General features: G+C 45.5%; 2 protein-coding genes across 2 annotated transcripts in view; one reads left to right on the forward strand and one right to left on the reverse strand.

Moving 5' to 3' along the window:
- IL5RA (interleukin 5 receptor subunit alpha) lies at positions 1-12,134 on the forward strand (the record flags this gene model as incomplete). Its single annotated transcript, XM_033071813.1, has 10 exons — positions 1-100; positions 2,142-2,287; positions 2,565-2,703; positions 3,554-3,686; positions 3,761-3,951; positions 4,884-5,029; positions 5,442-5,580; positions 7,124-7,220; positions 10,194-10,275; positions 12,042-12,134. Coding segments are annotated over 10 exons (1,266 nt in total), but the record flags the coding sequence as incomplete, so codon positions are not given.
- A 3,023-nt stretch (positions 12,135-15,157) lies between these two features.
- The window catches only part of CNTN4 (contactin 4), a 271,602-nt gene continuing 259,136 nt past the window's right edge, over positions 15,158-27,623 (reverse strand). The window contains 8 exon segments of the mRNA XM_033071468.1: positions 15,158-16,965; positions 17,786-17,954; positions 19,246-19,358; positions 19,879-20,065; positions 21,071-21,186; positions 23,263-23,497; positions 26,222-26,292; positions 26,664-26,813. Coding sequence (XP_032927359.1) covers positions 16,865-16,965; positions 17,786-17,954; positions 19,246-19,358; positions 19,879-20,065; positions 21,071-21,186; positions 23,263-23,497; positions 26,222-26,292; positions 26,664-26,813 — 1,142 coding nt within the window. The 3' untranslated portion in view covers positions 15,158-16,864.

The following is a 27,623-nucleotide window of genomic DNA, read 5'->3' on the forward strand; positions in this document are numbered from 1 at the left end:
TGTCTGGCTGTGCCCATCCACCTCCCAGAGATGCTGGCCCGTGGGATGAGAGTTTTCCTGCTCCTCCTGTGGACAGCAAGCACGCCCCAGGGAGCAGGAGGTGAGGAGTGGAGCTGTGCTGGGTGCCCAAGGTCCCTGCCTGTGCTGGGCACTGCTCTACCTGTGGATAAAGCAGCCCCTGGCACTGATTCACCAAAATGTGAGTATTGCTCTAACACCGATACTCAGCTGTGACAGACCAAAGCCTCTCTAACAATTTAAAGTTCCAAAGTGAATGTTTATTCAGCGCTGGGCAGCAGTGTGAGGTAACCCTCTAACACACACTGCACAATCACAGCTGGTCACAGAGTCTGTTTATTGACAAAAGGTTCAAACAAATCCATATTCATAACACCAGCCCCTCCCATCCCCACTGCCCATGGTAATTAGCTGGAATGGCAATTAAGCAGCGTGGTTGGCTCCTTGAATTAAGTCTGGGCTCGTTTTTGTGGGGAGGGGTCTTAGAAGGAGGAAGTAAGGTGAGTCTTCCTCACCCTGACCTTTTCTATCAATGACAATACAAATGGCTTTTGGGGCAACTCCACTTTTGCAAAGAATGAGTTTCTGGTTGCAATTGTTTGTGTTCTTTGGACCTGCCTACCAGTTTCATCCTTTCCCATTGCAAGCAGAGCAGAGCAAACATAAATTGACAGGAATCAATTATTGAACTTTCAGGTAACTATCTCAAGCCCAGTTTCCTCTAACTTTTAACTAAAATCCTGATTTCTCTAAGATTAGTGTTTCAGTGCCATGGGGCCAGCACCAGGGACTGAACTCTGGCCCAAAATGTCCCCTCAGTCGGTGCCTGGTTTGCTTTGGGAGGAAAGAATCCCAAGTGATGGAGACACAACTTGTGTTGGGGTTTTCTGAGCCTTTATAGTGTTACTGTCTGTGGTTTTTGGAGTGTGATGGTTATAGTAATATGGAGACTTTTTTATAAGAGTAAGAAAGAGTATTTATTGAAGGAAATTATGGATTTAAATAGTGTACATTGTGGAAAAACAAATTACAGATATTTTATTGGATAGAGGAGCAATACTTTTAAAAAAATACACTTTGTGAGTAGAGTTATGTATATGGTAGGTGTTCTAATTTTTGTTTTTTTTGAAGAGCCTGATTGTCAGGCTCCAGCAGCCTGAGAAACTGGCTGCTTTTTTGGTTCCTGGGCCAACATTATGGGGCAGTTTTCCTACTGCAATGTGTGTGCTTGAAAACTCAACTCCTGGGCATCAAAGTTTGGAATCACAGGAAGGAAATGGGGGCTGATCATGGAATCCCAGAGTGGTTTGGGTTGGAAGGGACATTAAAATCCTTCCAGTTCCACCCCTGCCAGGGCAGGGACACCTTCCAGTGTCCCAGGGTGCTCAGAGTCACATCCAGCCTGGCCTTGGGCACTGCCAGGGGAGCTGGGGGCCCTCAGCTGCCTTGGATTTGGCAAATAAGGGAGGGCAGGCTTGAAGAACTAGAGGGGAGCAGATTGATTATTTCACTGCCCTGCTGTTTATATGCTCACATTCCCCCCAGCTTGAGATCCTCCTCATTTCCATGGCAGCTCCAGGAATCCTTCTTGCCCTGTCATTTAAAATTATAGTTCCCATCCTTTTATGTTTTCCTTCATTTGTGCTTAATTCCTCTGCTCATCATTTTGGTTCTACTCTCACATGAAACTTCTTGAGGCTGTCAACATTCTGGTTGAAAGCCCCCCACGATGCCCTGTCCTGTGATGTGGGTGAGAATTGTTCATGCAGCTGATCACTCCATCAGCCCTGTTTCTTATGTGTCTCTGTGACAACGGGGACCAAGATGAAAACTCTAATTAACAAGTCAAATCTAATAGGCCATAGTAAAATTTTCCAGTTGAAACTGTTGTAAAAAATTTCATTTTTTAAGCTAAGTTTTAACAGACACTTATGTGATGGAGTTTTGGTTATTTAAAGGTTTTTTTTTGTCAAATATTAGCAATATTTGACAAGGAGCTGTTGAGAGAGTGTAATACTGAAATGAAATTATTTGCATGTACTGCTCACTGCTTGCAAACAGGTATTGCTCTAAACAATTTATTGATTGGACATTCATGGATATTTCTGTTTTCTCCCTTCCAGTCCAGGTTTTGCCACCTGTTAACTTCACCCTCACAGTGTCTGCACTAGCACAGGTGCTGTTACACTGGGAGCCAAACCCTGCTCAGGAACAAAACAACTGCACCATCAGATACGATGTGGAAATCCTGAGCCCCGTGCCAGAAGAGGTAAGAGAAAAAAAACAAATCAAGGATCCTAAGAAGGTTAAATCCCTACTATTCTGTTTTATCCAAACATCTGCTTTGGGAACTGCAGGGATTCCCTCTCAGCCCCATCCTTGTGGGCACAGCTCTGCCTTGGGAGCTGCAGTGTTCATCCTGAGGATGGATTTAAGTACTGGCTCCCCACTGAACTGAACTCTGCCCAGTGTCTGGCTCAGTCTTTGCAGGTCGTTATTTTTCCTCCCATGCCCTGTGGTGTTTATTTGATATTTTTCATTTCAAGTATGACACCGGCAGGACTCGCAGTGTCCGAACTGCGGCGCTGCACGACGGCTTCTCCGCACGGGTGAGGACCTTGCTGCTGCAGGGGAACCTCCAGATGAGCAGTGACTGGGTGCAGGTAAACCTCCCACCTCTGCCAGGTGAGGAGACCAGGGGAGGGCTGGGTGTTGTGTTCTGGAACCAGGCAGGGCTGGGTGTTGTGTTCTGGAACCCAAAATAGGGCTGGGTGTTGTGTTCTGAAACCCAAAGTAGGACTGGTGTTTTATTCTGGAACCCAGAGAAGGACTGGGTGTTGTGTTCTGGAACCCAAAGAGGGACTGGATGTTTTATTCTGGAACCCAGGTAGGACTGGGTGTTTTATTCTGAAACCCAAAGGAGGGCTGGATGTTTTATTCTGAAACCCAAAGAGGGGCTGGATGTTTTATTCTGAAACCCAAAGGAGGGCTGGATGTTTTATTCTGAAACCTAGGTAGGGCTGGATGTTTTATTCTGAAACCCAGGTAGGGCTGGATGTTTTATTCTGGAACCCATGGAAGGACTGCATGTTGTGCTCTGCCCCAATCTATGCACTAAACATTAAAAGGTGACAGGTTTAGCTCTTTAAAATAAAACCACAGCATTTTCTGCTCTACCTGCTACACGAGGATTGAGTCCAGACCTTTCTGTGCTGCAGTGGAGCCTGGAGTGCAATCTGGAGGTGCAAAGTGTCAATAACAGCTATAAAATGTTCCAACACTGCCTTGCTAAGGCTGAGTTAACCCAGCACGGTGCCCCTGAGGTCTTTGCTGCCTTGTTGCACATGAAATACGGGGTGCTGTGAGCTTTTCTCACTCTGCTCAGGACCCTGCATCCTTCCCACCACAGCCCTGTGTGAAAAGGAGAGAATTGGATGGCACAGACACAGCTCTGATGGCCCCAGCTGGGATCAGTGTTTCAGCAGCAGGAACTCGTTATGATTCTTGCAGTGAGGTTTTTTCCTTGTCTCCCCAGGTGCTGCAGACACCTCTGTCACCAACGTGTCCTGTGTCACTCGTGTCACCACCCTTGGCAATGTCTCTCTCTGCTGCACTTGGCTCCCTGGCCCAGGGGCACCAGGAGACACCAAATATTTTCTGTTTTACAGGTTGGTTTTGCTCCTTTTGCAGCCAGCAGTGAATTTCTTTCAGAGCACCCTGTCTCACCAGCATTTTAATTTAGGTATGAGGCACACACTGAGGAATGCCCCACTTACAGCAAGGACAGGAGGAGCAGGAGCACTGGGTGCAGATTTGCAAATACTCAGATTGAACCTGCTGGGATTGACAAGCTCATTGTCATTCACATCAATGGCTCCAGCCAGCGTGCTGCAATCAAACCCTTCCAGCACTTATTTAACCAAAATGCCATTGGTGAGTAGGGATACATTCAATAAATATCAACAATGTCAAAATGTGGGGAAAGCCTGTTGGATTGAGTGGTTCTTGGTGCAGGGGAAAGGATGTGTTGATTTTGCATTGCCATGTTAAGGAAATTGCAAGAAATAACTGGATTGTTCTAGCTAAATTTGATTTTAATCATCTCTTTTAAATTGTAGAATGGCAAAACTAAAAGCTAGTAAAGGCAATTAGTTATTCTGTTTGTTAGCCAAAGCATTATTTCCAATTTTAATTTTCAGTTGATTTAGTCAATCTACCTTAAAACACAATTTTTATTACCCTTAATTTTCTTTAAAAGGAGTAAGACATGGGGTGTTCAAGTTAACCCTGTCCTGTAAAGGAAGGCATTAGAATATGGAATAAAATGATTGTCTGTCATCTTTCATCCACACAAATAATTTACTTTCCCTCATTAGTTCCATGCCTTTTTCTTTTTTGGTAAGCAGATGACAGATCTCTTTAAAAAATCACAGATCAGAGAAAAAATCACAGATTTTCTTCTTAGAAATCATCCCCATAACAGCAGCTGAATTCCTTTGATTTTTTTTCCATTTTTCAGTAATTTTTCTGGCTACATCTGCATTTTATTTTTCCTGTAAATGAAGTTTTTCTAACTATTCTAAGATTAATTTAATACTTCTGTGGAAATTCATTTAATAAATTCCTCTTTCCCCAGTAATGTAATTTTCCAAAACTTTTAAGTGGATTTTCCAAGCTGTTTTCCTATAACCATTACCAGCAATGTAGTTATTCCTCCTAAATCCTTATCTTTTCAGTCCAAAAAGGGAAATAAATTCAATAATTATAGGTCCTTGTTGGAAACACTATCAGGCTATAAAATGTTCAGATTTAGTATTTCAACTTGCCTCTATAAATAACTCACCAGTACAGTTTTCTTTTTGCAGAGAAAGTGAATATTCCCAGAAATATCAGCATATCCCTGGAGCAAAATGATCTCCTGGCCACGTGGGAGAAGCCAATTTCTCCTTTCCATGAGGAATGTTTTGAATATGAATTTTATCTCATCAACCTGAAGTCAGGTAACAAGCAGGTAATTGCTCCTCCAGCATCCAAAATTATCCAACATCCCAGTCCTCTACAGCTGGAATTTCCTTCCTCTTCTCCTCAATGCTCAACCATCCCCAAGGAATTTGGGAAAGCAAAATTGGATTTATCCAGTTTATGCATCTGGGTTCAGAACAGTTTTTTTACCATCTTGAAAATGCTGTGTTGAGAATCTGGAGGAAGAATGGAAAAAAATGAGGCATTTTCCAGGAATTTTCCCTGGAATATTGGTGTGCTGGGAGAAGTTACACCTGTAAAAACAGAGCTGCAAAAATGGAGCTCTTACCTCCAAAGCAAGGCCAGCTGTTCACACTTAATAAAAACAATAAAAAAATTGTTTTTTTCTGAATGGCTGGGACTGAATCAATGTCTAACAGCACAAATTGTTTTCCTGCCAGATCCTGAGGATCTCCTCCAACAGCTTCCAGCTGCGGGTGGATGGCAGCAGCAGCTACGCCAGCAGGGTCAGGGCCAACCACAACCACATCTGTCGTGCCAGGGGGGTCTGGAGTGACTGGAGTGAAACCATTGCTGTGGGTAAGAATTCCCATTTTCCCAGCATCCTGGAATTCGAATAGCAAACAGGAAAAGTGGGTTTTGAAGGAAAAAACTGATTTGTTAATGGTCAGGGGGTTTAAATCCATGCCATTCTAAATAAACTGCTTGGTTGTAGGCAGTGCTTTGTGGGTATTTCCAGAGGTTGTTTGAAATTCAGGGCCTTTTCTTGCATCTCTTCAGGTTTTTTTCCAGGTGTTTCCCTGCCCTCATTGTGATGTTCATGCTGGAAGTAAATATGAGAGACCATGTCAACCTTTTATTCACTGAAATTATCTCACCCCTTCAATACCGAAGGGGAAAAAATGAGCATAAAAATATTTTAGCATCTTTTTGTCATCCCCATTGCTGGGGAGCTGCAGCATCCTGGAATTCTAATAGCAAACAGGAAAAGTGGGATTGGAAGGAAAAATGTTAATGGCCAGGGGGTTTAAATCCATGCCATTCTAAATAAACTGCTTGGTTGTAGGCAATGCTGTGTGGATATTTCCAGAGGTTGTTTGAAATTCAGGGCCTTTTCTTGCAGCTCTTCAGGTTTTTTTTCCAGGTGTTTCCCTGCCCTCATTGTGATGTTCATGCTGGAAATAAATACGAGGGACCATGTCAGCCATTAATTCACTGAAATTATCTCACCCCTTCAATACTGAAGGGAAAAAATGAGCATAAAAAATTTTAGCATCTTTTTGTCATCCCCATTGCTGGGGAGCAAATTCTGCCTATTGAGGAGCTTGGCCAACTTCACTGAATTTTAATAGGAAACAGGCAAACAGGGCTTTGAATTTAATTTATTGAAATGATCTCACCCCTTAAATGTTGGGGGAAAAAAGATGATTTTAGCATCTTTGGAGCCTGATCATTTGCCCCACTCTGTTTTGTATTTCCTGCTTGCTGAACAAGTTGTTCTGGAAATAACAGTTCCTTTATCAGTGCACGTTATCAGCTGTTTGTGCTCAGACATCCTCCTTTGCTCTTATCTTTGGAGTTTCTTCACTTCCTTGTTTTCACCTCAAAAATACTCTCCTGTTTACTACATTTCTCCTCTTGTGTCATCAATTCAAATTTTCAGTGTTTTGGCTCCTTTCTCCAGCACATCCCCTTGACCTCCCCACCTGGCTCACACAGCAAAACAAAATTGCTCTTCCCTAAAAATTTATTTAAATCTCAGCAACATCCAAGGACAGGACCACTTAATTCAGTTTTTTCTCATGGAAAGGAGTTTTCCTTTCTTTTCCTTACAAGTTCCTGCCACTTTCTCAGCCACTTTTCTCTCCTTTACATCGAAATAAAATAAAATTATTGTTGAAATCAGAAATTCAGTGCCATGGAAACTCTCCTTGAAGCTCTGCATTTCATTTCTTATTCTAGGTACCAAGTCTTCAAAATCTGCATGTTAATTTGTGATCTGAATGCAAAGAGTTACAATTTTAAAATTCTCAACATATTTCAAATAATATTTACATTCAAATATAATATTTACATTCTAAAATAATACATTTAATTTCTTTTTTTTCCCCCTGAAATTCAGGACAAAATAAACTGGAGAATTCCATAACCTGGGTTCTCACTCTGCTCTGTGTGTCCCTGTCCTGCACATTGCTGCTTGTTGCTGTAATATGCAAATTGTAAGTATTTTTAATTTTTTTTTTTTTATTACAATAAACCTCAGGACTGAGTATTCAACAAGTGTGGGGAGATGTCACAAGCTTTTGCTTAATTTCCCTGGAGCTGGAGTCTTTCCCTGCTCAGCATCTCTCCAGCTCTGTCCTCTCTCTTTGGGCCAGCAGGACCAACACCAGCTAGCAGCAGTCACCCTGCTCCAGGTTTTCCTGTGGAGTTCTGCAAACATTTGAATATTGCATTTACCCCCTTTGGAGATCCTGGAACACATACAGGGGGAGAAATAAATCCAGGGTACAATTCTACTCAACTTGGAGATGTTATACTAAAGCATGTCATGGTTTTAATCCAAATTTCAGGGAGTTTTCTCAGGTTCAACCTGGGTTGCTTCCAGGAGTTTCTCTCCAGTATAAAATTCCCCAGCACCCAAAGGTTCATTACTTTCTCTCTTTGCCAATGTGATGAAAATTTTACCACCCCACTACACTGAATTTTGTGGAGCTGCTCACCTTACTCCATCCTTCCCTGCTGCTCCTTGCTCCTCTCCTTCTCTAATCCTCAGCCCTGGGAGCAGGGGGAGTGTGAGAAGATGAAACACAGGGTAGTACCTGCAGATATTAAAAAAAGAAAAATCGAGCAGGTTTCCTAGATCTCAGTTTCATTAGTACTCTCTGTTTTTACTGCTCTTGAAAATTCATGAAGTGCACTCTGCAATTCCAGCCACGGAATCGTTTCGGGTTTCCTGCGATTTGCAGCCATTAGAAGGAATTTCATTACAGCAAAGAGCTCTATAAATTTTTCTGTGTACTTGCAGGGATAAAGCCCACCATTTGGGAGGAGTGCTGCAAGGCAAAGGGCCCCTCTGGGACTCTCTGGGCAGAGGCTGATGGGGTTAGTCCTGATAAAAACCACAGCTGGATTTCTCCTGGTTTGCTCTCTGCCTTTAGGAGGGAGCAGCTTCTGTCCTCCCCAGGAATGACATTTTCAGCCCAGAGGGGGATGGAGTCAGTAACTTGCTCCCCAAAATCAGTGTGGTCATCCAGATACCCCCCTCTTCTGCACCCCCAGCAATCCCTGAGCAGCTTTGGGAAACTCAGAGGAGGCACTCTGACATAGAGCTAAAACAAATATTTCCTCAATCCCATCATAGAGCAAGGAGACTTTCTTCTCCTGCTGGTTTCTCTGTGTTTATCTCTGGCCTTTTCATGTCACAGCCTGTGGGAAGAGTGGAAATTTCAGAGAGACAGACACAGCACAAAACCTGAAATGCTGATTTAAGGCTCGAGGGGTGTGTCCAAGGCCTGAAGGACCAAGCAGTGATGATGGAAAAAGGCTGTGCCTTACCCTGTGTAGAGACAGAGATACCTGGGGTGCTTTTTGACACAATCTTTAATGACATAATTGTAACTTTTCAGTAAATTCCAAAAAAGAGCAGAGCCATTCTGAGGGCATCACCCCAGCAACTCCTCCCTGCAAGGACCTGAGGGGCAAAGCAGCCCCCATGGACACACTTCTTATTTCTCATGGGCATTTGTGCACTCTTCTTTGAGTACTCCCCTTCCAGAAGTGATGAGGAATTTACACTTTTTACTGCCTAAATAAATAATTTTGATATGGCTCCATCAAAATCTTTTATTGGCAAACAGCAACACGCCAGTTCCAAGCAGAACCAGCTCTTGTTTGGTTCTTTGCACTGCAGTGGTAAAAACCAGAGCTGGGATGAGCTCTGAACTAAGCAGACACCAGGCAGGGGGATTGTCACCAAGTAAAGGATGAGGAGCAGATCTGCCCTTGGTCCAGCAGCCCCACACCCTGAACACATCCCTGCTTCCTCCAGAACAGCCCTGGGCACCAATTCTGGCCAAATTCCCATTAAAACCTGCCCCTTTGGACATGGCTCTACCCAGGGCTGGAGTGTTCTGGCACTGGAATGAGAGGTCTGAGCTCTGGCATGTATCAAAGACAAGGAAAATTCCCTCTGCAGCCCCTGCTATCACAAACCCCAGGCAGGGAAGGCTCACAGGGTGAGTTATTCCAGCTCTGAGCTGAACCATTTGCTGGCAGCATCCCTGGTGCTCTGCCCTGCCTGCTCCCAGCTCCCAAGGCACACAATTAGCTGTGGTTGCTCTCCTGCCACGAGGCACTGGCAGTTTATGTCCAAAAGCAAAGCCTGAGCACGAGGCACTTGGCTGTCCAAAGGGGGAACATGACAGCAGAGCCCTTGGGAAGGGCAGGAGCAGGAGCAGACAGCTCAGAGCAATTCATTTCTCTGCTGACAGCCCCAGAGCCCTGGCACTGCTTGGGATGCAGGCTGGGGACAGGCTGGGGACAGCCTCACCCACCTGCTCCTTGTCACCTGCCTGTCCCCAGGGCCCAGAACACTGACCTGGAACAGACAGAGCAAAAGAAATAAAATAGGGATTTGTTGAAAGAAATAAAATAGGAATTTATTGAAAGGATCAAATAGTAATTTATTGAAAGGATTCACCTTGGGCACGGCAAGAGCCCAGCCAGGGCTGCACCCAAATCAAATCCCAGATGGATCCTGGGCACGAGTTTTACACTTTTATAAGTTTTGGTTCATCTTGGGGTCAATTATCCAAGCACAGCCCCAGGTTATGAAGTCTCAGCCCCCTGACTTTCCCCCTTTCCCTTTGCTGTTGTTTCTGATTTTTGGGTACTGGGTGTCCTTGATTCTCCAGCTGGGAAGGAATTGTTTGGTCACTGCCCTGTGGAGAGAACTCACTGACACCCCTCATGAAGTTTCAGAGTTACACACTAAGCTGCAGAGACTCTGGAAAATAAAAAACCTAAAGCCCAAGGCATCACCAGTGGGGACCATGATCCCTGACTGGGGTGCTGCAGGCAGACCTGGCTGCTCCTAGGGCTGGCCAGTGCTGCTGCTTGATTTATTGCCCTGGGTCCCTCATCCCCCAGGAGCAGCTGCTCTCACATCCCTGCACTGCTGTGTCTTCCAGAAACCACATCTGGAGAAAACTGTTCCCACCAATCCCAACGCCCAGCAACAAATTCTGGGACCCTTTCCCCATTGACTACGAGGTAAAATCATGTTTTATTTTATTATATTTTATTTTACTGTATTTTATATTTATTTTATTTTATTTTATTTTGGTTTTTTATATTTATTTTATATTTTATATTTTATATTTTATTTCATTTTATTTCATTTTATTTTATTTTTAACTAAAAGGAATGCTTGTGTTTGTGTGCTGCTTTTTCCCTGTAAGGCTGAGAGCAATGAGGGTCATAGAATCATTAAATCTTAAAAAGATCTCTAAGACCATTAAGTCCACCCCCATGGCCACTGAATAAATTGAATTCAGCAATTCCTGAGGCTGTTTTTGCCATCCCCACTGCTGTAGTAGATTGTCCCCGTGCTCCCTTTGCCCAGGACAGGTCCCAGCCTGCTGCAGCTCTGGATCTGGCTTTGTTTGCAGATGTTGTGTTTTGGGGAGGGTTAAAAACCAGCACAAGGATGAAGTGCTGCTGCCCAGTGCTTTGTTGTGTACACTGAATTTCAGGCAGGAAATGCAGTTTGTCCCCAGCTCTGCCTTGGGTGACTCCTGGAGAGCTGATTTTGTTCAGCCTAACAATTCAAAATGTTTTGCTCCTACTGTTAAGCTGGACTTAAGCCTTTCTACATTCTGTTACTTCTGATAAATACATTTATCTTACAGATAAGATAAACCCCTCATTTTCTGCTCAGGGGAAGGGCTGCTCAGCAATTTGATTTTCCTTTGTCCCCTTGGAACAGGGTTTGATTTTTTGCATATTGTTCTTACTCCATGGTCTGGTCAAGGAAACAGGCTTAAAAGATTATCATATAATGTTTGTTTTTAATTAAATGGTGTAAAACAGCACAGCTTGGGGCATCACAACAAGAATATGAGAAATAGCAAATATTAATGCTGCAGCTAGAAAATGTGAGCTTGCAGAGGCAGGTTCACATTCTCAGAAGCAGCTCTGCCTTGTTTTTAAAAAAGTGTCTTTATTCCAAGGGAGCTGGCTGTGCTGGCACCACAAGGAGAGGAGAGGCTGTGACCCTGCTGAGGTCACCAGGGACAGGGAAGGTGTTTGTGGGGAACACTGAGTTCCTAAATTGGGTGTAAACAGGGCTGAGGTGACGAAAGCCCTGCACTGTGGGAACCTGCTCTGTCACCTCTGTCACCTCTGTCCCCTCTGTCCCCTGCCCAGCAGCTCAGCCACTGCTGCTGCTTCTTCTGCTGCACTTGTTTGTGCAGCTCTGGCAGGATGTGGCCCCAGAAATGAGCTTTGGTGAATTCAGAACAATTCCTCAAACTCTGGAATGGTGGCCAGGCCCTGGTCAGGCTCCCCAGGGAAATGGGGTCACCATCCTGGAATTGTTCAAAAACCTCTTGGATTTTGGATGTGGCCCTTTGTGATGGGATTCTGTGATGTGGGATCTGACTGAAGGTTGGACTGGATGATCTTGGAGGTGTTTTCCAGCTTTAATGATTCTGTGATTCTGTGCTCCTCCTGGGCTCTTTGTCTTTGGCTACAGAGGGGTGGCTACTGTGGTAAAATGTGGTAAAATGTGGTTAAAATGTGGTAAAATGTGGTAAAATGTGGTAAAACAGGGAGTTTGGGGGTGCAGGGCTGGAGGGACAGAGGATGAGCAGCTCAGGGAGCTCCAGCCAGAAGCTGAATCATCCAATGCCTCTGAGCTCCTAAACCATGGAACATTTTGGGTTAATCCCTCTCCAAATGCCCCAGTTTGAACTCCTAGCTGTCCCCCAGCCCAAGCCCCCTCCCAGCCCCAGCTCCAAGGGCTGTTTGCCTTGCAGAGAGCCCGGACCTGCACCAGCTCCACCGAGACCGAGGTGCTCAGCCTGGCCGAGGGGCTCCCCGGCAGTGTCCTCGAGGATTCCGTGTTCTGAGAGCCTCCACAACGTCCCCACCAACTCTGCTAAGGCTCTGTGTCACCTCTCTGTGTCCCTGTCCCCACTGGGGAGGAGAATTTACCTCCACCAGGTGCCTTGTTACCAGCTCCAGCAGGATTTAAGTTCGTGGCACAAGGGAAGAAAGAAGCTTGGAAAAGAATGGATTCGTTTCTTTCTGGGTGGCAGCTCAGTCTTTTGGATGTTTTGTTTTACCTGGAGATGCAAAGTGGGTTTGGCACAGCCCTGTGGATGCAGCAAGGTGGTGCTGGCAGTGACCAAGGGGGGCCAAACACTGGGAAAAGAAGAAAAAAGTTGTGAAGCGCCCAGTGCTGTCACCCCCAGTTTTGTGACCCCAGTGCTGTCACCCCCAGTGCTGTCACCCCCAGTTTTGTCACCCCAGTTCTGTCACCCAGTGCTGTCACCCCCAGTTCTGTCACCCCCATTTCTGTCACCTCCAGTTCTGTCACCCCAGTTCTGTCACCCAGTGCTGTCACCCCCAGTTCTGTCACCCCCATTTCTGTCACCTCCAGTTCTGTCACCCCCAGTTCTGTCACCCCCAATTCTGTGACCCCAGTTCTGTCACCCCATTGCTCTCACCCCCATTTCTCTCACCCCATTTCTCTCACCCCAGTGCTGCACAGCAATGCCCCCGTGAGAGCAGGGACACTCACCTGGCCTTTGCTGTGACACTTTGTGATGAAATTGAATTTCCACCTGAAGAACATCCATGGAACTTCAATTCCTGAGTCTGGCAGGTGTGAGTGGCACCAGCCCAGCCTGTGTGGGGACTGAGCATGGCCAGGGTCCCCTCCTCATCTGCTTTGGCAGTGACACACAGCTCTTTGGGATGGAGAGAAACACCTGGCTCAGCTCAGCTGGCCACAGCACCGTGCTGGTCACACCGAGGCTGTGTTTGATCCCTCCAGGGACACTGGACTCAACCCCTGTGGGTCCTGTCCCACTCAGAATATTCTGGGATTCTCTGATCTGTCTAAGGCCTTCACAAAACACCAAAAATCTGGGTTTTGTAGGATATTTAAGACAAAAGTTTGTTTGTGCACCTGATGTGCAGTTAGAGCCTGCCTACTCCTGGGAGCAAATCTACACTGTGCCTGCTCCTTCTGTGCACTCAGATACCACCCTGGAGTATAAAACAAACAGAGTTTCACCTGTCCTTACACTCCTGAGTGAGGGAATCCTGCTGCCTTGGGTGGGATCCCCTGCCCACCTGGCTCCTTTCCCATCCCAGGCTCTTTTTCAAGGGATTGTTTGTGTTTCCTGCCACGAGAGATTCGAGCTTCAGAGAGGAAGAAAGGAAAAACAAAAGAGAAAAATGGCATAAACAGATAAACTTCCTCAATTGCATCGACAAAACAAACCAGCCTGGGAACAGAGAGTTTGCAAATGTGAAGAAATTATGATGTGAAGAAATTTCATTAAAGAAATGTGCCAAGGACTGCCTGGTGCTCTTGATTCTGAGAGCTGGGCTCCTCCAGTCATTCTGAAAATCCAAAATTGCAGCCTGGGTTCCTCTGCTCTCTGTTGTTCCATCTTAGATGATCTGAGTTTGAGACAGCCTCAGTTTCTCATTTATTTCCCTGTGTTCTGTGGCCTCCTGGCCTGGCAGAATTCCTTCTAATTCCAAGAAACCTCCTGTCCATGGAGCTGGGTTCAACATATTAAACAAGAAGAAAAATAAAGATTTGATCCAGCCAATAGGTTCTTTGGGAGGTGCCTAAAGAAATGGAGTTCTCAGGTACTACAGACTAAAAATAATTATAACAAATGAGCCAGTTCTCATCTGGGTGAAGTAGCATTGCTCCATCAAAATTAATGTAGCTCATTAATGTAACATTTGTGCCTCAAATGTCTCTCCTGCATGTGCTTTAAATGGATTTGAAGGGCCCAAGTTTAACACTCTAAAATCAGAATTTCATTAGCAAAATCCTTAAAATGAGACTGAAGAGAATTCACTTATTAGAATGTATTTTATGTCATGCCTTCAAGTGGCCTGATAGATAAAGTTTCTGTGTATAACTCCATTCCCATTAGTGGCTATTGCAGAGATGAATGCAATATATTTAAATATATTTTGCATGTCAGGTCCATGGTATTTGCAGGATGAGGGACAGCAGGGCTGGATGGTTTGCAGAGCCAGCAGCCACACTTGTACTCATGCTAGTAAATAAATCCAACCTGGTGTAAAGCAGGAGTAGCTGCATTTCCCTGCTCACAATTCCTGGCTGAGCTCCTCACAGTCATGGTCCCTGGAGCAAAACCTTCATTCCAGGCAGCACAGGAAAAAAGGAATTTGTGCAGGATCCCAGGCTGCACCAGGGCTGTGCCAGCTTTTGGCACCACCACACCACATCTCCCATCAATCCCACAGCACTGAATTATTCATTCCTCATTTTTTCCCCTTCAAACCCAGCTCCCAACCCCCTCATTCCTCCTGCCCAGCTCTTCCCTGCTGCCTCCAGGAGAGCAGCCCCAGGAGCTGCTCCTCTCCTGCCTCTGGAAATGGCAATTTTGCTGTTCTTGTTCAAAATGGAATTGTGCTACTGGGCTGGGTTATTTCTGTGCTTCATTGATTGCAAAGTGCAGCACTGCTCCTTTGAAATGCTGAGAGCAGGTTCAGCTCCTGCCCATGAAAGGGTTAGAAATATTTGGGTGGATTTAATAGTTTCAAGTTTGCTCCCCAAATCCTCAGGAATGGCCAGGACAAGCCTGGGAGGGATTTGCTGCAGCCACAGGGTCAGAGATGCTCCAGCAGCATCCCCATGAACCTGGACAGCTCCCAGCTCTACAAAACAAACCCCAAATTCACCTGCTCACACTTTATGGAGCAGAATTAGACCAGGAGCATATAAATATATATATTTTTTATTTTTTTCCACGAAGTTTTGATTTATACCAACCCTTGTATCTTCACATCAGTGACAGTCTCTGCAGGCTCTGAGGGGAAATTTCTCACTGGGCAGAAGAAGAAGTGGAGGAAAAATGCTCCTGGAAGACAGGTATCTTTACAAATGACAGAATATTTATTACCAATACCTTTAAAAAAAGATTACATCTGCTAGATCACTGATAAATATCATTTACACCGGGGAGAAAACTACAGAAGCTTTTATTTTTTTTAAATTTAATTTTCTTGGTTTTGTGGATTTTTTTTAAAGGTTTTCTTATTTTATTTTTTTTACATAGAAGTAACCATATCAAACTAAGAAAGGAACACAGCTTGAAATACTGACAATATTTCTCTGGTCAACACCCCTGACTTGTACACAAGTGGAATCCTGATTATGAGTTACTGAATAAATATATTTAGAAGGTCTAAAAGTTAACTGTATTATTTTGTAAGCAAAAAAGACAAGTTACAGGCAAATTCAAGCTATCAGGAGAGGGAAAAAAAAAAACCACTGCAGAGCATTGAAAGTTGAAAATTTGTATAGAAAATTCCGTTGCCTTTTCCAGCGTTATCCCGTCCGAACTTACAAAATTCCCCGTAGTAACAAACAGTCCTTCTCTTGAGAAGAATGATTCCAGTGTGGATCTTGTTCTCTGGTGTGACTGTTCTGCCTCTGGGCAGAGTTCCTAAGGAAAGGCAAACTTGCAGCAGGGATCTCTGGAGGTTCCCCCTCTGCCCTGGAGCCGCTCCCGCTCCGGGCCAGGCTCCCAAGAGAGACTGGAGTGAGCAGGGATGGGAGATGTGTCCCAAAGAGCAGCTCAGAGTGCTCTGATTTCCTTGGAATTGATCCCCAGAGGTGAGGGATTTCCTTGGAATTGATCCCCAGAGGTGAGGGATTTCCTTGGAATTCATCCCCAGAGGTGAGGGATTTCCTTGGAATTGATCCTCAGAGGTGAGGGATTTCCTTGGAATTGATCCCCAGAGGTGAGGGATTTCCTTGGAATTCATCCCCAGAGGTGAGGGATTTCCTTGGAGCTGGGTCTCCAAAGGGCTGAGCTGGGAGCGCACCCGTGGTGTCACAGCTTTGCAGATCTTCGTTTTCCCACCCAACCCGAAGCTAATTGTGATCAAAACAAAGCAATTCCCCAGCCCCTCCTCGCTGCACCGTGCTGGAATATTGGCTACGTGTCCTGTAGTCCACAACCAACCAAAACCCACGTGGTTTTCCAAAATTCTGCTCATTGGAGCGTTTCGAGTTTGTCCTGCTCAGAGCTCTGGGTTCAACACAGGAGTGGCTGGAGCTGCCAGTGGAACTCAGCCTGTTACAATCCGGGGCTGGATCAGTTCTGCCCTGTCCAACTCTACAGTCAGCTCCAGCCAAGGTGCCAAGAACAACTTGGAACTCTCCGTCGGAAAGGAAAAAATCCCAAACAATATTTTCGTGATAATGTCGTCCGTAGCATTTTATAGCAGAGGAAAAAAATTAATATCTACATCATATGTTAACTTTAAAAAATTCTATAAAACACTAAATATATAATAAAAAATATGCATATAAGGACATATGTAAACTGCTTTGGTAACATCATATTACAGATGTTTTCAGTGCATTGCAGAGTTTCCAAGGAAACTTCAGACAAAGCTATATTTGCTTTGAGGAAGTACTGTATAATGCCATTCCTAAAGAAGCATAAACATTTTTTTTTTTCCAGTAGTAAGATGTACTCAAACCACAATATTACTTAGTACTGGGTGTCTCCAAAACAACTAGCTAAATGTTGCTTATATTATAAAGAAGAAGTCCTGGATGTCATTGTTGTCATAAACTGGAGCGGGCTGTGAGGGAGATCATGATTGTGCTGAGGGCTGACAGCGTGCAGGCGCTGGAGGTCGACGAGCCCGAGCCTCTGGCGTAGGCATCTGCCAGGGGAGAGGGGAAAAGGAGCCAGAGGTGAGCAGAGAACAACCCCTGAGCTCTGAACCCACCTCCTGCAAGGTTTAAATTCCCTTTCCTCAGATAAAGCACAGCCCCCATGCACAGCCCCCTCCTCCTCTTCATGGGCTGAATTTTGGGTTCCAATTCCTGCCCCTGTTGTGTTGAGGCTCCTCTCACAGTTCTGTTATTTGCCACGCTGCCTGCTCATCATTATTTGGTATTTTTTCACAATTGCACCATATTCCTGCTGTTCCTTGTGGCTCCCATCCTGTGCCTGCTCTGTAACCCCTGGCATGTTCCAGCTCCCCTTCCCTGTCCTGTGCTGCTGATTCAATTCCTCTGCATGCTTTGCTCAGCCATGGTGGGGAGAGCTCTGCTTTTTTACATCACTTTTTTGTAATTTTAATGCCATATTCCTGCATTGCAGAGGCTCCTGATTTAATGCAGCTTATAAACTGGGACATTATTAATGGAAGATGGGACACGGAGATTTTGCAAAAGCCATGTTGTGTAATAAAATACTCTTTGTGTTTGCTCTTCTACACCACCTCATTTCCCTAAATAAATATTTATGCACCCAGCACACACTGGGATGTGGCTGTACAGTAGCCCTATGGATTTAGAAACCTCTGCACCCTGTGTTTGGCTATAGAAAATTGCAGTGAAACAACATTTCTGGGAACCTTAAATACAAATAGAGCTACTGAGGATGGCATTTTTTATGGCTGAATCTTGCATTTTGGGGTGAAATTGGAGCTGGGGACTGGAATATGGGGACTGGAGCCCAACCCCTCCCATCCTTACTGGAGATCTTTGGGATTCGGATTTGCTCGCTGCTGCTGCCGTCGCCGCCGTCGCTGAAGGGTTTGATCTCGATGATGTAATCCTCTTCAAAGGGCAGGGACAGCTCCACTGAGGTTTTATTTGTCTCTATGACAGACGTGCTGCCCTGCCTGTTCCACCTGTACAACACCTGCAGCCAGGGGAGAGAGAACAGGAGGCAGGAATGGCAGAGCTGCCCCTGAGAGCTGTCCCCTGTCCTGAGAGCTGTCCCCTGTCCTCAGAGCTGTCCCTTGTCCTCAGAGCTGTCCACCTCAGGTGTGCAGAGGTGCTGCTGCTCTGTGCCTGCCCCTGATGCTCAGGTCACACAGGGGACATTGGCATTTGCTGGGGACACCAGCACAGAGGTGGCAGGAGGATGATGCTGATCAGCAGCACCTGCTGGAGCCCCTCAGAGAAACCTTTACCTTGGTCAAGCTAAAATAACCCCCTAAAATAAACCCCTACAGAAGTAAAAGCTTCATTATAGAGGTCAGAAACTCCTTATGCTGCTTCTTCTGGAAAATGAGTTGGGATATTTGGTGCAGTGCCACCAATGGTTTCCCAGAATAAATGACTTTTGTGAATGACCTTCTGAGCTGTGGGAGTTATACTAATTTATATCATAAATTGTGACATAAAATTCAAGATTTCTAGGCAAAAAGAAGAAAAGTAGGCAATGTTTTGCTGTGATTCAGGAAATAAATCCATGTGGTTGTGCTATCCTTACGGTAAGTTAAAGGAGAATGGTTTAGAAACCCTCTAAATGCTTTTCCAGGGTGATGAGTCTCTCTCCCCCTCTTTCAAATTACTCCTTAATTTGCATTTCAAACCTAAAATATGTAGTGAAAAGCTGGTCCAGATTGCTGAGGTTCATCTGAGGTTTGAGCTAAAAACCCTGAGGAATTTCTTTTTTTCCATAAGCCCATGCAGAGCACCAAAGACACTTAAAAGTTGGTGCAGGAATTGAGGGGAGCTGGCACAGGCTGTGCTGGCATTCCAGCCTGGGAATTAAATGTGGAGCATGGCCAGGTCCTTCCCTGCCTCAGGCTCTGCTGGGAAATGTTTGCACAACTCCAGCCCCAGGGCAACATCTTTTTGGGCTAAATGAAACCCTGGTGGAAGGTGATGGAGCTGAATTCTTCCCAAGGTTTCTCTCTAGTTAAATTATGTCCTATTAAAACTGCTTCTAATGAGGATCCTCTTTCTTCTCCTCTTGGCTTGGCTTTCTGAAGGAAATGGGAGCTATTAAAAAAGCATTTTATTTATCTGCAACCAAGGAGCCAACTACAGCCTTTGGGACGTTTCCATGGAAGGCAGGAGTGGAATCCTGCAGGTGGGAGCTGCAGGGAAAATGTGCTCACATACACAGGGCATGCTCTGCTTTTGGAGGAATACCCCAGTTCTGAGCTGGGAAATGATGGAAGCACCATGGAAATACTCACTTTGTAGCCTCTCACTTCTGACTCGTTGTCCAAGGCTTTCACCTGGTCCCAGTTCAGGATGATCTTGGAGTCGGACGAGTTCCACACGATGTTCCCGGGGGGCTGGCTCGGTGCTGCACCAAAAACCAGACAGCACCACGTTACTGAGGAGAATCCATTCCATTCCCAATCCATTCTGCATCCCTCCCAGAGCCTGGGGGGCTTCCAGCAGCACAGCTGAGCCTGCCCAGAGCCCTGTCCCTCTGGAAAGCTGCAGAGCTGCTTCACTGATCTGTGTCCTCAAGGTCACGGGAGGTGTGACAGACACGGGGCTTTACATGAAAAAAGGATTCAGTCAGCTGCTCGACATGCCTGAGACCAGAGGAAAAAAGCCCTCTTGAACACTGAGATAAATATTTAATTTCCCTCCACAGCTGTGATTTCAGTTTTGCATGCTCTGCTTACTTAACACCGGGAAGAACCTCACAAAAAAAAAAAAAAAAAAAAAAAAAAAAAAAAAAAAAAGCTGAGCCTGGTGAATCTACACAAAACCTGGCCAGGAGAAGTGTGACAGCTCCTCCAGGCTCAGGGGAGCTGGGGAACGAGAGAGGGGAGCAGCTCTGGGCCGTGCAGGGCATCCCTGCCCACACTCACGCGGTTTTTTGGTGGTGACGTTGACGGCGGCGCTGGAGGGGCCGGTGCCAGCCGTGTTGTAAGCCCTGACTGCCAGGTGGTACAGGGCATTGCCCCTCAGGTTGCTGACTCGTGTGGAAGTTTGGTTCCCAACCGTGCGGATCCGTTTGGCGTTCTCCTCCTTCTCGCCGTGCCGCCAGCAGCGCACCTGGGGGCAGAGCGGGGCTGTGGCACTGCCCAGTGCCCTGGTTCTGTCACCAAACCCCTGGGGACACCTCCTGCTCCCCCCCACAGCCCCCTGCCCTGCTGGCATAGCCTGGTGCACAGCCCCCTCCCCAAGCCTGGCCATGCAGCACCTTCAGGGAGGTGCCACTTCCAGCCAGCCCCACTCAGAATGGAGGGATTTTCAACCTTGTGAGAGAATGGTGAGATTTTTAATCTTTGAAAGAATGGTGGGGTTTTCAACCTTGTGATGGATAGGTGGGATTTTTAACCATGTGAGGGAATGGTGGGATTTTTAATCTTGTGATGGAAAGGTGGGATTTTTAATCTTGTGAGAGGAAGGTGGGATATTTAATCTTGTGAGAGGAAGGTAGAATTTTCAACCTTGTGAGAGAATGGTGAGATTTTTAACCTTGTGAGAGAAAGGTGGGGTTTTCAACCTCGTGATAGAAAGGTGGGATTTTTAACCATGTTGAGAGAATGGTGAGATTTTTAACCATGTGACAGAAAGGTGGAATTTTCAACCTTGTGATAGAAAGGTGGAATTATTAACCATGTGAGAGAAAGATGGAATTTTCAACCTTGTGACAGAAAGGTGGATTTTTTAACCTTCTGGGAGAAAGGTGGAATTATTAACCACGTGAGAGAATGGTGGAATTTTTAACCTTGTGGCAGAAAGGTAGAATTTTTAACCATGTGAGAAAAAGGTAAAATTTTTAAACACGTAAGAGAAAGATGGACTTTTCAACATTGTGAGAGAAAGGTAGAATTTTCAACATGGTGAGAGAAAGGTGGAATTTTTAACCATGTGAAGAGATGTGGGATTTTCAACCTTGTGACAGAAGGGTGGAATTTTTAAACATGTGAGAGAAATCTCTGTGCTCTAAAGAGGCAAATCCACTTCAGGAACACACCCATGGCAGGAGGAGTAGCATGAGGACATCTCAGTGTCCCCCAAGGCTTGCTGCTGGAAGGATCCTGTTTCCCATACCTCATATCCCTGTATTCTTCCTTTGTGCTGGTTCTCCCATGGGGGAGCCCAAGAAACCTCCACGTCTGAGGCAGAAAGGCTTCTTGCCAAAACAGTGGTTGGGGCTCTCGTTGGCTCTGGGCAGTTAGAAATAGAAATAAGAATTTTCAATTCTATGTTCAATTAGTCCCCAGACATCAGGGGATTTATTTATTTATTGCAAAAGGAAGGAAGCAAACAAACGTCCACGTTTCAAACCCATGGCCTGTCAGGCTGTGCCTCCCTCAGAAATAATAAGATGTCATTACTAAACTCAGCCCAGGACACCATGTACTGTAATTAGGACAAGTGGGAACATTTCCTAATCAGTGGGCATTAATTCATACTAAAATCTCAGTGGAATTCTTCCCAGATTACACATTACTTTCCCATTAATATCTAAAGATTTCATTACTCGACGCTATTTTAATGACTACAAAAAGAACTAACCACACTCCTCCAATTTATCACAAATCAGAGCAAGGCTGAGGCACTGAAGGATGTGCCAAAGTGTGTGGACACTTCTAGTGGCCTAGGAAAATTCCAGCCAGGATTTTTCCCAAGCTTTGTTTAGTTGGCTTAGAATCTTTCCCAGGCTGTGAAGATTCACAGCTCCGGGCTGTTGACTTTTTCTAGGAAGACAGTTCCATCAGTGATAGAAAAGAATTAACAATATAAATTAAGCACCTGGTGTTTTCCATGTGATTGTACATGGTGTATGTGACAAGGGTTGTTTTTCTATATTGTCCAATAACTACTGTCCTGTCTGAGCTTTGAGAACTGTCCTATAAATATGGGTCTGACTTTCAATAAATGCTTCTTTTGCACAAGAAGAAGCGTGTTGCTGTTATTCACTTTCCCTGGTGTGATAGCAACAAAAGTGGAGACCAACCCTTTCCCACTAAAGGAGGAAGAGGAGCTGGGGAGGGCTCATCTCTACCTTCCTCTGACGATGGTGATGGCGCTGAAGGAGCCTTCCCCCTTGTTGTAGACTAAAATCATACTAAATTCATACTAAAATCTCTGTGGATTTCTTCCCAGATTGCATGTTACTTTCCCATTCATATCAAAAGATTTCTTTACTAGGTGCTATTTTAATGACTACAAAAAGGTCTAACCACGCTTCTCCAATTCATCACAAATCAGAGCAAGGCTGAGGCACCAAGGGATGCGCCAAAGTGGAGACCAATCCTTTCCCACTAAAGGAGGGAGAAGAGTTGGGGAGGGCTCATCTCTATCTTCCTCTGCCTAGTAAATGATGGTGACAGGGCTGAAGGACCCTTCCCCCTTGTTATAGACTAAAATCATACTAAATCATACTAAAATCTCTGTGGATTTCTTCCCAGATTGCATGTTACTTTCCCATTCATATCAAAAGATTCCATTACTCAACGCTATTTTAATGACTAACGCAAAGAACTAACCACACTTCTCCAATCTATCACAAATCAGGCACCAAGGGATGTGCCAAAGTGGAGACCAACCCTTTCCCACCAAAGGAGGGAGAAGAGTTGGGGAGGGCTCGTCTCTACCTTCATCTGCCGAGTAGACGATGGTGACGGGGCTGAAGGAGCCTTCCCCCTTGTTGTAGACTAAAATCATACTAAATCATACTAAATTCATACTAAAATCTCTGTGGATTTCTTCCCAGATTACACGTTACTTTCCCATTCATATCAAAACATTCCATTACACGTTACTTTCCAATTCATATAAAAAAATTCCATTACTCGACGCTATTTTAATGACTAATGGAAAGAACTAACCACGCTTCTCCAGTTTATCACAAATCAGAGCAAGGCTGAGGCACCAAAGGATGTGCCAAAGTGGAGACCAACCCTTTCCCACTAAAGGAGGAAGAGGAGGTTGGGAGGGCTCTGTACCTTCCTCTGCTGAGTAGACAACGGTGACAGGGCTGAAGGAGCCTTCCCCCTTGTTGTAGACTAAAATCTTACTAAATCATACTAAAATATCTGCAGATTTCTTCGCAGATTACACGTTACATTCCCATTCATATCAAAAGATTTCATTACTCAACGCTATTGTAATGACTAACGCAAAGAACTAACCACACTTCTCCAATCTCTCACAAACCAGGCACCAAGGGATGTGCCAAAGTGGAGACCAACCCTTTCCCACTAAAGGAGGGAGAGGAGGTGGGGAGGGCTCTGTACCTTCCTCTGCCGAGTAGACGACGGTGACGGGGCTGAAGGAGCCTTCCCCCTTGTTGTTGTAGACGCCCACCTTGACCTCGTAGGGCGAGAAGGGCGGCAGGCTCTCGTTGCGGAACACGTAGCGCGCGGCGTCCGGCGAGGCCACCACCGTCTGCATCCAGCTGACCGTGCCCAGCGGCCGGAACGCCACCACGTAGCCAAAGCCACCCCCGTTCTGCAGCTCCTCGGGCACCGTCTGCGGGCAGGACAAACAGCACTGAGCCTGCTGGGGTGCATAATGGAGCTTTTTAAATCTTGTCTTTCTTCTTTTTTGGGGTTGAATGAGTGAGAGATGGTGTTTCTTGTTTGGGATTGGATGTTTATTAATTCTTGTCTGTGTTGCAGGAGTTCTACAGCACTTCTAGCTAACAAGATAAAATTGGAGATGTAGCTCTCTCTCTCTGCAAGACATTTTAGGGCCAATCTGTCCAATTAAGAACTAACACCTAAATTATTTTTACTTTTAACTCAATAACCAATCACCTGTGACCCTCAATGTGGCATTTTTTATCCAATTACAAAAGTACCACCTGGACCTATGAAGTAGAAGGTGAAGAAGAAAGAAACCTTTGCCCTAAAACCTCTTACTTTCTATATATTGCTATATTCTCAAACTTTAAATGCTAAGGTTTTTTAAATTCTAAGAATTCTTTAAATCCTAAGTTTTCCACCATGTGATACCACACACTTCTATTCAAACTGCACACCCATGATCCCAGTTCTATCACTCAATTTTGGAAGCTTCTCCATGGCCTCAGGTCAAAAGCAATGTTCTCCTGGGGGTCAGTGCCTGTCAGCACAGAGAGTTTAAAACTCCCGGTTCCCAGGGTTCCAACAGTAGAGATTTTATAAAAGAAAGGCCTTATAAAATATGGTTTTGGCCCTGCTACTCTAGCTAAGCTAGCAGCAGCTTCTAAGTTCCCATAAGGAAAAATCACAACACAATAATCTATCCTAGTAACAAAAATGAGTTTGCATCTGCATAAAAAATAAATCTATCCCATGAAAATCAGTGAAGAAGATATGTAAACAATCCAAAAATATATTTGACAGGCAGAATGCCATTTACTGGCCAATCAAGTAGCAAGAAAACTACCACCAAACTGGAGTTAAACATGAGGTATATGAAATCTGTATAAAAATGAGTTCTGTGGATAAAGAATTGGTTTTTCTGCATGAAACTGAGTGACATCTACACCCTGGGGATTGCTCTTGGTCCTCTTTTTTCACAGGCTGGACTTGATCATCTCAGAGGTCTTTTCCAACCTCATTAATTCTGTGACTCTGTGTTTCTGTTTCTGTGACTCTGTGACTGTGATTTTGTGGTTCTGTGACTCTGTGATTCTGTGATTCTGTGACTGTGAGTCTGTGATTCTGTGTTTCTGGGATTCTGTTTCTGTGATTCTGTGATTCTGTGACTCTGTGATTCTGTGATTCTGTGATTCTGTGATTCTGTGACTGTGACTGTGACTCTGTGATTCTGTGTTTCTGGGATTCTGTTTCTGTGTTTCTGTGATTCTGTGTTTCTGTGACTCTGTGATTCTGTGACTCTGTGACTCTGTGGTTCAGTGTTTCTGTGTTTCTATGATTCTGTGTTTCTGTGTTTCTGTTTCTGTGTTTCTGTGATTCTGTGAACACAGCACTGGAGATGGAGGTGCAGGAGGTTCTACATCACATCCATCCTGAATCCATCCTGAATCCATCCCATCCTGCCTCCACCAGGGCCTTTCTGCTCCATGACAAAGGCAGCAGCACCTCCAGAAGACACTTCTCCCAAAGCTTATTTCCCTTCTCTCCCTGGCTCATGGGACCTCCATTGCTGATTCAATTTTAGGCTTTGTGAAGAGCCTGAGGTTTGCTGGGGTGAAGTTCCTGCTGTCCCAACACACATCCTGCTGCTCTCACACCTTTGGGATCACATTTGAATCCCCAAAGAACACACCCTGGACACACTGACACTTCCTACTCTGAACCCTTAAAAAGCTGCACTAAACCCAAAGGTTCCAGCATTAAAATAATCCAGAATTACAGTCCCCCCTCCCTGAGATGTCCATGGAGCTTCAGCACGGGTTACTGGTGGTGACTGCATCCTACTCTGTGTTGTAAGGCTCACACAAAAAGGCCTCTGGACATTTTAAAGAGTAAAACCACTCTTCTATCAAAACAGAAATGATGTTTTGTGCAAATTACATCTCGAACCAATGGCTGCTGCTCTGGCCATGTGTGTTTTTCAAACATATTGCACTATCTTCAGGAGACACGGCGTAACTAATTAGTCCAACAGAGGAGGAAATTTAGCACATTGAGCTGTGTGGTGAGGACAAAAACCCATTTATAGGTTTTTAATAACCTCAGAAATATCTCTGGCGATTCATTCTGCCAGCTTGGTCAGAAATAGTGCTAAATGGAAGCGTTAGCATGTCTAGTGGAGTTCATTATTCACAGAAATATGCCAGCTGCATCGCATCACAACACGAAAATACGAGCAGACAAATGACTAAAGTTCTAACCCTGTCTGCCTTAAGGAATATTAAACATTTCTCATCCCTGCATCTCCTCTTGCTGGCTGCCATCAGCAGCAGTGAAAGCCAGCGTGCCTTGGGCTGGCTCTGAGCTGTTTGCTGCCTTACATCCCAGAGAGCAGGAGGGAGGGAGCTGGGAGCCAGCACAGCAATTCTCACCAGGACACGATGTCCCAAGCCTGTTTTACCCCTTGGGGGGCTCCTGGCCACCCCTTTGTGCCGTGTGGATGTGCTGGGAGTCAGGGGAGCTGAGCTGGTGGCAAATCCTGCTCCCCATGGTCCCTGCTCCCCACTTCCCTGGGGCTGGGCTCCATCTCAGCTGGGCTGATTTTACCACACAATCTGGGTTTTTTCACTGCCAGCCCTTTGAAATCCACAGAAGGCTGGACCAGACTCACCTCCCAGGTAATGACCAGCTCAGACTTGCTGCCTCCACCTCCACTGACATTGGCTGGGGTCACCTCAGGGACTGCAAAAACAGAAATGCAGAAGATGGATGTGACAGCTTTGAAAGCCCAAACCCACACGGGGATGGCACAGAGCTGTGCAGCAGCAGGGCACTGCTGGTCTTCCCCTGCTGGTGCCAAAAACTGCTAAAATGACTAATTTACCATGGCAAACAGCACATTAAAAGTGTGTCAATAATAGCATGTTAAAAGTGTGTCATTAACTTGTGTATTCAGTCCCTAACTGTTTAGTTTAAACATTTGCCCTCTGTTAAAAAAGGAGTTTTGTATTTGGTTCCTCTAGAACAGAGGAGCCACTGCCAGGGCTTCCCCACCTCTGGGGGGTCTCTTGGTGTTTATCCCACCCAGATTTGCTCTGCCCAGCGCTACTCACGAGCCTCCTCAGTCCTTCTCTTCTCGGAGGGGCTGCTGGGCTCCCCGATGCCGATCAGGTTGGCAGCCACCACCCTGAACTCGTACTCCACCCAGGGGTTCAGCCCCACCACCGTGGCTGTGAACGTCCTGCCGTCGATGACCTCGGGCACTGGGGATGCAAGAAAAGCCCCTACACGTTAAAATGGGAGAAAGGCACAGGGAAATCTCATTTCCTTAAATACCAAGAAGGTTTGGCAAACTTTCATCTTTCTGACATTTTGCTGAGTGTAAAGAAGTGAAAGAGGCAGCGTTAAACCCCTCTGATTTTAGCCCAGAAATTCCTGCCACAGTTTGGAGACAAAGTGTCAAGACAACAGGTTTGGAGGCTCTTTATTTTTCTCTTTCTAAAACACACTGTTGTCTCTGTTTAATGGCTGCTGGAACAAAATTAACCTCTGATGGAAGGAGCAATTACATCATGGGACTTTTCCCTCTATCAGGAAAATAATTCTCCTTAAAGATAGGCTGGATGACACGCTCTGTCCCTGAGGGATGTCTTTATAGACCACAATTACTGTTGTATATCTCCAGCACAGCAACAAGAGATAGGAATTCATTCTGTTTTCCCTTAAACATTCATGAGAAAAATGGGTGAGTAATGGCACTGCCTGCACCCTAAATCTTTGGGTTGCCAAACCTAAAACTAGTTAATAAAAGCAGTGTTGTGCAGCCAGGGAAATTGCTTTTCACATCAGAGCAGGTCCAGACAGCCCAGTGTGGGTTGGGGTGGGTTTGCCATTTCTGCAGCCCCAGGTGAGCCTTACCTGTGCTCACTGCCTGCCCAGGGTGGGTTTGCCATCCCTGCAGCCCCAGGTGAGCCTTACCTGTGCTCACTGCCTGCCCCAGGGTGGGTTTGCCATCCCTGCAGCCCCAGGTGAGCCTTACCTGTGCTCACTGCCTGCCCCAGTGTGGATTTGCC

This window comes from Catharus ustulatus, chromosome 13, assembly GCF_009819885.2.
Source record: "Catharus ustulatus isolate bCatUst1 chromosome 13, bCatUst1.pri.v2, whole genome shotgun sequence".
NCBI lineage: Eukaryota > Metazoa > Chordata > Aves > Passeriformes > Turdidae > Catharus > Catharus ustulatus.